Consider the following 10,393-nt stretch of genomic DNA (forward strand, 5'->3'; position numbering starts at 1 on the left):
TCAAACTTTGTCATCATTCTTCCTTGGAGCCTTGAAGCTTGGAGTAGGCACAAAACTCATGAAGTTGGCTAGCCTCTTAGTAATTCCAGAACTTGTCCCCTTAATGGTCTCAGCAGAAACAGCCACAGATCCAGTTGCAGTAGGCTTAGGGGAGGACGTTAACCTTGCTTTTCTTTTAATCACTTGTAACTTAGGTGGCCTACCTACCAATTGATCCTGTATAATCCAGTGCCAAATGAATTTGTTAGATGATTAGGAAAATGTGAAATTTTTTAGGAGTGAGGAGTGATGATACTACCTGTTGGGTATCCTGGGTTGGTGGGATGCTTTCGGATTGGCTGATGTCAATCTCTGATGGAGACTGGATGGGTGATGGAAGTGAAGACAAAGGTGCTTCTACTTCTGTACCATTATCAGCATCAGTAGAGGCAGCATTTAGTTCAGGTTCAGCACCTTCTGCAGCAGGGGCAACAACTGCTAGTTATAGCTGCATCTGCCTGGCATATTCCTCAGCATCCACAGCCTTTTTCTTTGCACAACCTCTTTTGTTGTGTCCAACCTCACCACAGTACATGCACCGAATTGGGTTGTATTTTCTTTTCATCTTTGTGTTTGACCCACTTGGTTGTTCTTTTTTGTCCCTTCTCTTCTTTGTCGGCCTTCTAGGTTTAGGCTTCACTGGAGGTGGGACTGATGCTGGATGTGGAGTTTTTTCCCATAGATCCTGTCCCTTAACCGAATTGACATTGAAATAGTAAGTTCACTTGTACGCTTCCATATTCAACCAATCATGGCAATATTCTTCAGGTCTCTTGTCATTCTTGTCTTGTATGGCCGATATTGCATGCATACACGACATTCCTTTCAAACCAAATAAAAGGATCCAGTAAATTTGTTATCATGAATGAAGACATTGTTAACTAATTGAGAGAAGAAATAAAAGTTGTTATCTGTGAGCTGCCAAAACCTGCAGGTGCATGTGTGCTTGCCCAAGTCAACCACCATATTGGTTGGCCAGCCATGCACTTCGTACAATTCTTCCTTTTCATCACCAGACCACTGAGGAGCCCAATGGCGGGACAACACTGTCATTGCTTCCAACCTACTTTGCTGAACAGGAGGAAAAATTCCTTGATAGTTCTGCAAGTTCTTCCTGTTATCAACCATACTATTCATGATGATTCTTCTAATTTCTTCAGCTAGGGTCAGGATAGGCTTACTCCTTTCGTGCTTGATCTTTGCATTGAATGACTCACAGGCGTTGTTGCATATATTATCCACTTTCGGAACCTCACTTAAATGCGCCTTCGTCCATGCCTCTTTTGACCATTTATCAAGATGCTGCCAAGCTTTTTCGTTGATCAACTTAACTCTCTTCATGTTTCTATCAAATTCAGCTGTTGTCCTTGACCGAGCACATTCCCACACAAGGTCTTTTAATTCACAGCTACCCCACTTCTTGGAAAAATTGCGCCACAAATGCCACACGCAGAAGCGATGGTGAACTCTTGGAAACACTTCCTGTATGGCAGGGATTAAACCCTGCACCAAATGCCAAACCTCAAAAGATATTAAATCATTTGAGTCCCCAACAAAGTATTCATTAAATCAAATTAGTCCTTACAAAATATTCATTAAATCAAATCAGTCCTTAAAACATGTTATCGTGAATCAATTTCATTTTCAGTCTTACCTTCTGTATGTCTGAGATGAAGCACCATTTGTTCTCTCTGTAGTCTCCAAGATCACTGTGAAGGAGCTCTAGAAACCATTGCCAATTATCCTTGTTTGTCACACTGACAATCGCATAAGCAATCACGAAGATGTGATTGTTAGCATCTTGTCCGCAAGCAGTAAGTATTTGTCCTTCATGTAATATCTTCAGAAATGCTCCATCTAGTCCAATTAAAGGTTTACAACCCGCTTGCAAGCATCAAGACACACATAGAACCGATCAAATAGAGGAGGACTCTCAGGCATAGGGATGACACCAACTTGTACTCTGGATCCTGGATTGCTAGTAAGTAATTCGTTTGCATAATCCCACACCAACCCACACTGTGCTATCTCATCACCCTCCACAAATTTTCTAGTTACTTTTAGAGCCCTGGTGATGTATGTGCTATTGAGGTACACATTACATTTTCGGACAAACCAATCATACACCTCTCGATGCTTCATAGTCGGGTGCTTTCTAAGCTTAGGTACTAGTTTACTAAGTGTCCAGGTTTGGGTGGCAGCTCTATTTTTCCTCTTTCTAGGGCAGGTGTGATTATCAACTAGAGTTTTAATTTGCCATGACAAGTCTTTACTATTACATACACAATAAACCACCCATGAAAAATCCTCTGACTTGTAAACAGCTCTAACCCTAACTCTATCATTCTTTGTAAATAAAATATTTCTGCCCCACTAGATAGTGTAATCCCTAGTAGCTTGCATAAATTCAGCTTTTGACTTGAATATTATACTAACCTCAAATTTCAGGTTTTCAAACTTGTTCTTTTCATTAAATTGGGGATAAATAGTTGGTGTCTCCTCATCAGAGTCTAACTCCTTGCTAGAATCCTCTGAGTGCCATGAGTCAGCATCTGAGGCACCTCCAAGATCATCATCATCTCCTTCTACATCTACCAAATTAAAACATCAATGACGTTAAACTTTGGCCAAATCAAATATTAAATCAATACCACAACTAAAACCCCCTAAACATACCAGATTCAGAGCTTTCTTCATCTTCAAAACCCTTATAGCTTGAGTCATCAGTGTCAATTTCTTTATCCCCTAATCTGGACTTAGGAGGCCTATGCTTCTCCCTGGCTTCAGCTTTCTTTTGCTTTCTTGGTGAACCTTTTTCGCTGTCATTATCACTGTCACTGCTGTACAAATTGTCTCCTAGAACTTTGGGAGGCTTGTACAACTCATCTTCGGTACTCTCATATGAGTCATGAGAATCATAATCTTCTTCCTGGATGGGACCTTCTCTTACACATCTTCCAGATCTTGTGACTCTGCATGCACTACTATTTCCTTTGTTCTTATTACTTTCTGAGTTCTTGGCTGGTTGAGAGGATGTTTTGGAATGAGGTGGGACTGTCTTCCCCTGAAGGTTGGTTTTGGTTTGTTGAGGGTGGAGTTTTGGGGACTGCAAGGAAATCTTTATGGGCTGAGATGTAGTGTTAGTGGGCTTATATGTTGGTTTGGTGGGCTGAGAGTAAGGCTTATTGGGCTTACTGGGCTGTGAGGCTACCTTAATGGGCTGAGAGGTTGGTTTTTTGGGCTGAGGGTGCATTGTAGTGGGAGTCTTGACAGGTTGGGAGTGGTGCATCTTGGCCTAGGAATTGGACTTCTTCTTCTTACTACTTCCTGCTTCCAGAAGAGCTACACCTTTCCCTATGTTGTTCACTACACAGGGCTGTGAGATGCAATCCTCAAAGTATAGGTTGATCAAATGTTGGTTCCTCCTACAATCCTTACACATTTCAAGCAAGTCAGCATCTGTCACCAACTTCTTCAATCCAGATGCAATCGAAACTCCAGGAACTTTCCACCAACAGTTTCCAGCCTCAATGTATCCCAACTCCTTATAGTAACCCCTTACAAAAAACACATCAAGTGTGTCTCCCTCAACACCCATCAATACCTCTGTATTATCAGGTTCATAAACCATGTCTACAGCCTCACCCGTTTTAAAAAACCCGCCATGGTGAAAAACAAACGTCATGGGAGGACCCTCCATCTACAATAACAAACACAAAAACACCATAAACAAACATGACCAGCAACAACTACTCTCTATGTATTATCAGCTAATAGATCCAATTTGTACCAATCAACCATTAACCTAAAATAAATAAGCAACAGAACCATCACTAAATTCAAACATCCCTCACTAAAAACCATCACAGAGCCATAGAAAGTAACACAATCTTATACACGAAAATGGTAAAATAACACTTATACAAAGAAACCTTTGGTCACCTTAAATCCTACCTTAAATCAGACGAACATTAACACCACCACAGTAACAATACACCACACCACAGAATAAGTCAGAAATCATGAAAAAAAGTTCAATTCTTACCTCTCATCGTCTCAATGCCTTTTTTCACTATCAATGCTGCTCCAGTATAACATCAACTCTGTATTCAATGGCCACAACTTTTCTAATGTAATTGTCCACCAGCACTAACGATCGTTGTTGGGGTGGTTCAGAACTTGGGTCAAACGCTTAGGGCATACCTTGTGGGAGACGATACGTTTTGGAGCGAAACACAGAGCGATGGTTGATATGAGATGGGGGTAAGGCTTTGCAACGTTTGAATCCCTCTTCTGAAGACAAAACGGCGACGTTTCAAGGCTAGGAGAGCCTTCTATCGAAACGGCGTCATTTTTGTTCTCTGCCACCTTGGCAATTAACGGCCCACGTCAGCGAACGTTTGCCAACTCACCTACGGAGATGACAGAAGGACGAACTTGACCATGTACGATATTTTTGGAGAACGATTTTTATTAATTTTATCTTTTGGAAACAAAAATAGAGATCAAAGTATCTTTCAGGAACGAAAAAATTGACTATTAGCTCTAATTACTTAATTTTGTTTTTGAGCCTGAATAGAAGTGGTATTGGATGATCTACCATCCATGTTCCAGGTGGCAGCGGCGAATGATATCCTGTCTCCATGGAAACCACAGTTCCAATTCCAACCTCAGCTGCAACTCCAACTTCATCTCTCTCTCTTTCTCTTTTCTCTTCAAACACCAACCGCACCTCTCTCCAACTCCCCTTCAACTCTAAACCTCCTCCTTCCATCATCACACAGCAACAACAACCACCACCCAATAACCCTAAACTCAAATTTGCATTTCAACTACAAAACGACGCCGTTTCGGGCAAGTCGCGAACGACGCTATTGGGAGGAGCAGAATTGGATGTGTCTAGCTTTGTGAATGTTATTGAAAGCTTGGGTGATGCAAATGCGGTTCAAGAAGGGTTTAAGGTTCATGCCATTTTGGTTAAGAACGGTTATTTTGATGCTAGTTTATATATTAAGGTCTGTTTGGTTAGAATGTATTTTAGGTGTGGGAAAGTTGAGCTTGCGCGGAGGGTGTTTGATGAAAGTTCTGAGAGAGATGTTTCTTTGTGGGGTGCCATGGTTGCTGGTTTTGCACACCATGGGATGCGGATTGAAGCATTGCAGTATGTGAGGTTGATGGTAGATGAAGGAATAATGCCGAATTCGGCTTTGATGATGGGTGTTCTTCCCTTAGTTGGGGAGCTTGGCGCATTGCGGATAGGTCAAGAGGCTCATGCTTACTTAGTGAAGAAGAAATTTTACTATGAGCAAGTGCGAATTCGAACTGCATTGGTTGATATGTACAGTAAATGTGGGGATGTTGGTTCGGGGAGGCGAGTTTTGTCTAGCTTGGTAGAGAGAGGTATAAGTTGTTGGAGTGCTCTGATTGCGGGTTCTGTCTCGAGTGGGGGGTTTCAAAAGGCGGTGAAGTCCATGGTTAGAATGCAGCGAGAAGGGTTCCGGCCTAGTCATGTCAGTGTTGCTTCTATCCTTTCGGTTTGTGCACAGTCGAGGGCTCTGAAACGGGGGAAGGAGATTCATGCTTATGCTTTAAAACATTGGTTTCTGCCTCATGTCTCTATAGCTTCTTCGTTGATGGTGTTGTACTCTAAGTGTGGTTTGATTGAGTATTGTAGAAACCTATTTGATGGTATGGAACGAAGGAATGTGATCCTGTGGACAGCTATGTTTGATGCATATGTGGAAAATGGGTGTTTTCCTGAAGCATTTGGTGTCCTAAGGTCAATGCAATTGACAGAGTATAGGCCGGACACAGTTACCATGGCGAGGATGTTAAGTCTTTGCAGCAAACTAAAACTTGTAAAGCTTGGTAAGGAGATTCATGTGCAGGTATTGAAAAGAGATTTTGCATCAGTGCATTATGTTTCTGCAGAACTTATCAATATGTATGGTACCTGTGGACTCATTGATAAGGCGAATTTGGTATTTGATGCAGTGCTTGATAAAGGTTCAATGACATGGACTGCTCTTATAAGGGCATATGTATATAAAGAATTTTATAAAGATGCAATTGACCTCTTTGATGACATGATTTCAAAGGGTTGTGCTCCGAACCGCTTTACTTTTGAAGCTGTTCTTTCTGTATGTGATAAAGCTGGTTTTGTTGAAGAGGCAATTAGGATCTTCAATTTACTGTCAAGGTATAAAGTTGAAGCATCCAAGGAACACTGCGTTTCAATGATTCAGCTTCTTACACGTTATGGTAAACTAGATGAGGCTCAAATATTTGTAGAAATGAGTTCTTTGTTATAGCAGATGCAATATGATCTCCTACTTTGAAAGACTTGATGGGTTGTAAAGTTACTTCATCAAAGATTTTATAACTTGTATCATACTAACTACTTGGACAACTGTATGAAAATCATAAAGTTACTTAGGTTTTGACATCAAATTTCTTAAATACTTTGGTTTGGTGGGAGCAATTTTTTGCTTTAGTTACCAGTATTTAATGATGATACATTTAATTGAATTGTGTTCATGAGATTGTTTTTGAAGTGACTTGGCATTATAGATTTATCTTCTTTCAGCAATAAAATATCAAAATAAAATCAGCAAATAACATAATCCTATGGTTAAATCAAGTAAGACATAATCCTTGCAAGACATATTATATCTTAAAATAAAACACATACAAAAGTCTACTTCAGACAGAGACACATCTTAAATATCACTTCAAAAAGACAAAAAAAAAAATTACTACTTTAAGAAAAACCAAAAAGAGCCATAATATCCCCATAGATCATCAAAGATCTTAAACACTATCATAAAGTCACCGACACAACTTTTCACCCAACCATTGCAAGCGAAGATCTTCTGGCAAGGTGAAAAAAATTCCAGTATAATTAGGATGATGATGAAGCCATTCAACAGCTTCAAAGTGGTACTTTCCAACCCTAATTTACATACTGCTTCAGTTATTTCAGAAGGCTTCCAAACTTCAGCATTTGTACGTTCAATAGCTTGTGCAATTTCCTTCATTGCCATAGACATCTCTTTTAACTCTTCTGCACAATCACTTGTCATTGGTGCTGCTCGAGATACTAGATCTCTATTAAGTTGTCGCGATTTGGTAGGTCTTTCGGATACATAACAGAATTATTTTTTTCATGAACTCACATCATAAAACATACACTAACTTTATTTTCTCACTAATAGCATGAACATGTAAATAAACATAAACAATATAAATGACTTTGATGTAAATAAACATAAACAATATAAATGAATTGTTACATTCTCGTTGCAAATCAAATCTATCTCCATCGTTTTGTTCCAAACCAAGGAATTCAATTCACTTCATATATTATGAGCTAGGCTCTAAATTTTTGTGAACACAATTTCTATTTAAATTTTTTTTTTTTGTGGAAATTCAGATGCTAATTCAAATAGGGTTAAGAAATTTATGAAATAGGAACAAAAACGTGGTCCACACGGAGAAACAAACCAATAAGATGTGTCTACTTTATCCTTTTCCTTCATTATCCATTGGCCATAACATAACTGCTACTTGATAAAAATATCTCAGATTTTTTTTCATTTCCTTCTAAGTTTCTTCTTTTGCTGAGTTTTTTTTTTTTTAACCTTTTATTTTCTGTTCTTAATAAGTATCTGATAGCATATATTCATATATCTTGGTGATTGAGCAGTCTCATCACTTGCTTCATTTGGAACCATGAATGAAAAAGTAGAGAAAATGTGTTAACTTTTTAAGTCCCTTTTTTGATTAAACAAGGATGGTTACATGCAATTCACACTTCTATGGTTCTGCTCCTTCACTTCTTCCTATCTCGGTTCGAAAGTTCCAAAGCTCTTGTGAATATCACTCCATAGCCTCTTTGAAATTCACTCAAGTCTTAGCAAAAGAGAAGACAAAACCAAAGGTGCCTCCAATCCAAAATGAACTTCACATCAACCTTGTAGAAACACAACAGCTTCATTGCCAGTTGCTCAAGAACTGTTCCGATTGCGCTTATAGACTCACTTTTCCTGCACTTAAGTCCTACTCTAGCAATGCAGCACTTTACAGCTTCTTGATAACATCTTACATTAAGAACAATTGCCCTGAAGATGCAGTGAAAATATATAACCATATGCGAAAAACCGATGCCAAAATTGACAATTTCATCATACCATCAGTTCTCAAAGCATGCTGTGTTGTCCCTTCAGCTCTGCTAGGACAAGAGGTGCATGGTTTTGTGGTCAAGAATGGATTTCATAGTGATGTTTTTGTCTGCAATGCATTGATGATGATGTACAGTGAGGCTGGAAACTTCGCATCTGCATGCCAATTATTCGATGACATTGAGAAAAGAGATGCTGTTTCTTGGAGTATTATGCTTCGAAACTATAGTCGCCACGGTATGCTCAATGAAGCATTGAACCTTGTGAGAGAAATGCATGCTATTGGAGTGAAGCCTAGTGAAATTGCAATGATAAGCATCATTCATGTAATTGCAGAACTTGCTGATATGAAATTGGGTAAAGCCATTCATGCTTATGTCACAAGGAACATGAGCTATGAGAAACCAAGTGTTCCTCTAAGTACTGCTTTGATAGATTTGTATGCTAAATGTGCAAATTTAGCTTATGCAAGAAGAATTTTTGACAATTTGTCCGCGGCAAGTATAATTTCCTGGACTGCTATGATTGCAGCCTATATCCATTGCAATGATTTGAATGAGGGTTTTAGGCTGTTTATCAAAATTCTAGATGAGGGTATGTTTCCAAATGATATCACAATCCTTAGTTTGGTCAAAGGATGCGGCGCAGCTGGAGCACTAAAACTAGGCAAGTTGTTACATGCTTTTACATTAAGAAATGGGATTGCCATGTCTTTAAATCTAGCCACTGCTTTTCTTGATATGTATGGCAAATGCAGCGATGTAAGAAGTGCACGATCTGTTTTCAATAATAGCACCAAGAACAAAGATTTAATGATGTATAGCGCCATGATTTCGGCATATGCAAAAGCTGATTGTATAGATGAGGCATTTGATATATTTGCTCAGATGACTGGATGTGGAATTAAACCAAATGAGATAACCATGGTTAGCCTCCTTTCGCTATGCGCAAAATCTGGATCACTTGAAATGGGTAAGTGGATACATTCTTACTTAGACAAACAAGGAATCAAAGCAGATATGGTTCTGAAAACATCTTTGGTGGACATGTATTCTAAGTGTGGAGACATAGATACAGCTTGTGGACTATTCGTCGAGGCCAACGACCGAGATATTTCTATGTGGAATGCCATGATATCTGGTTTTGCAATGCATGGTCATGGTAATTCAGCATTGGAACTCTTTGCTGAAATGGAAGCACAAGGAGTTATCCCTAATGACATAACATTCATTGCAGTTATTCATGCTTGTAGCCATGCCGGATTGGTTCAAGAAGGGAAGAGGCTGTTTTGCAGAATGGTTAATGAATTCAGTTTGGTCCCAAAGATTGAACACTATGGCTGTATGGTAGACCTTCTCGGTCGAGCAGGATCACTCGAAGAAGCTCAAGAACTAATTAAGGACATGCCTATGAGGCCAAACTCGGCCGTATTGGGATCTTTTCTTGCTGCTTGCAAAGTTCACAAAAATGTGAACCTTGGTGAATGGGCTGCAAAACAGTTTCTATCATTAGAACCCGAAAAATGTGGATACAATGTCCTAATGTCAAACATCTATGCTGCATCAAACAGATGGGAAAATGTTGCTGATATAAGAAGAGCTATGAAGGATGCAGGGATTCATAAAGAACCAGGTTTCAGCTCCATTGAAGTGCATGGAACGATTCATGAATTTGTAATGGGAGATAGAGAACACCCAGAAACACCAAAGATTTATGAAATGATTGCTGAGATGAGAGAAAAGCTAGAACATGCTGGATACACTCCAAATGTATCTGTTGTGCTGAAGAACATAGATATGAAGGAAAAAGAGAGTGCAGTAAATTATCACAGTGAAAAACTTGCAATGGCTTATGGTTTGATTAGCACAGGTCCTGGAATTCAGCTTCGGATTTTGAAGAATCTTAGAATTTGTGAAGACTGTCATAATGCAACAAAGTTGGTGTCTAAGATTTATGGGAGGGAGATAATTGTGAGGGATCGTAATCGCTTTCACCATTTCAAAGAAGGATTTTGTTCTTGTAATGAGTATTGGTAGAAGATTTTTCAGAAAGTATTTATTAAATAGAAAAAATGTTGTCATCAAATTGTTCGTGTGATTCCAGAAAATTTTTTTTTTCAGGAGGTATTTATTAAAAAGAAAAAATGTTTTTTTTTTTTTAGGTTAAAAATGAGA

General features: G+C 39.0%; 3 protein-coding genes across 4 annotated transcripts; 2 read left to right on the plus strand and 1 right to left on the minus strand.

Annotated features, from left to right (window-relative positions):
• LOC107614962 lies at positions 1–2,181 on the minus strand. The gene is made up of 5 exons (XM_016317087.1): positions 1,921–2,181; positions 1,694–1,879; positions 990–1,542; positions 299–456; positions 1–216 (listed from the first exon to the last, which is right to left on the minus strand). The coding sequence occupies exons 1-5, from the start codon at positions 2,179–2,181 to the stop codon at positions 1–3; spliced, it is 1,374 nt and encodes a 457-aa protein (XP_016172573.1).
• LOC107619689 (pentatricopeptide repeat-containing protein At1g71460, chloroplastic-like) lies at positions 4,608–6,484 on the plus strand. Of its 2 annotated transcripts, XM_016321987.2 has the most exons (2): positions 4,609–5,927; positions 6,034–6,484. In XM_016321987.2, the coding sequence occupies exons 1-2, from the start codon at positions 4,683–4,685 to the stop codon at positions 6,052–6,054; spliced, it is 1,266 nt and encodes a 421-aa protein (XP_016177473.1). In that variant the 5' UTR covers positions 4,609–4,682; the 3' UTR covers positions 6,055–6,484. The 2 variants fall into 2 exon arrangements, with proteins under 2 accessions (XP_016177472.1, XP_016177473.1); XM_016321986.2 differs by having other exon boundaries at positions 4,608–6,484.
• LOC107618722 (pentatricopeptide repeat-containing protein At2g02980, chloroplastic-like) lies at positions 6,630–10,351 on the plus strand. Its single transcript, XM_016320859.2, has 2 exons — positions 6,630–6,978; positions 7,831–10,351. The coding sequence occupies exon 2, from the start codon at positions 7,832–7,834 to the stop codon at positions 10,253–10,255; it is 2,424 nt and encodes an 807-aa protein (XP_016176345.1). The 5' UTR covers positions 6,630–6,978; position 7,831; the 3' UTR covers positions 10,256–10,351.

This window comes from Arachis ipaensis, chromosome B09, assembly GCF_000816755.2.
Source record: "Arachis ipaensis cultivar K30076 chromosome B09, Araip1.1, whole genome shotgun sequence".
Taxonomy (NCBI): domain Eukaryota; kingdom Viridiplantae; phylum Streptophyta; class Magnoliopsida; order Fabales; family Fabaceae; genus Arachis; species Arachis ipaensis.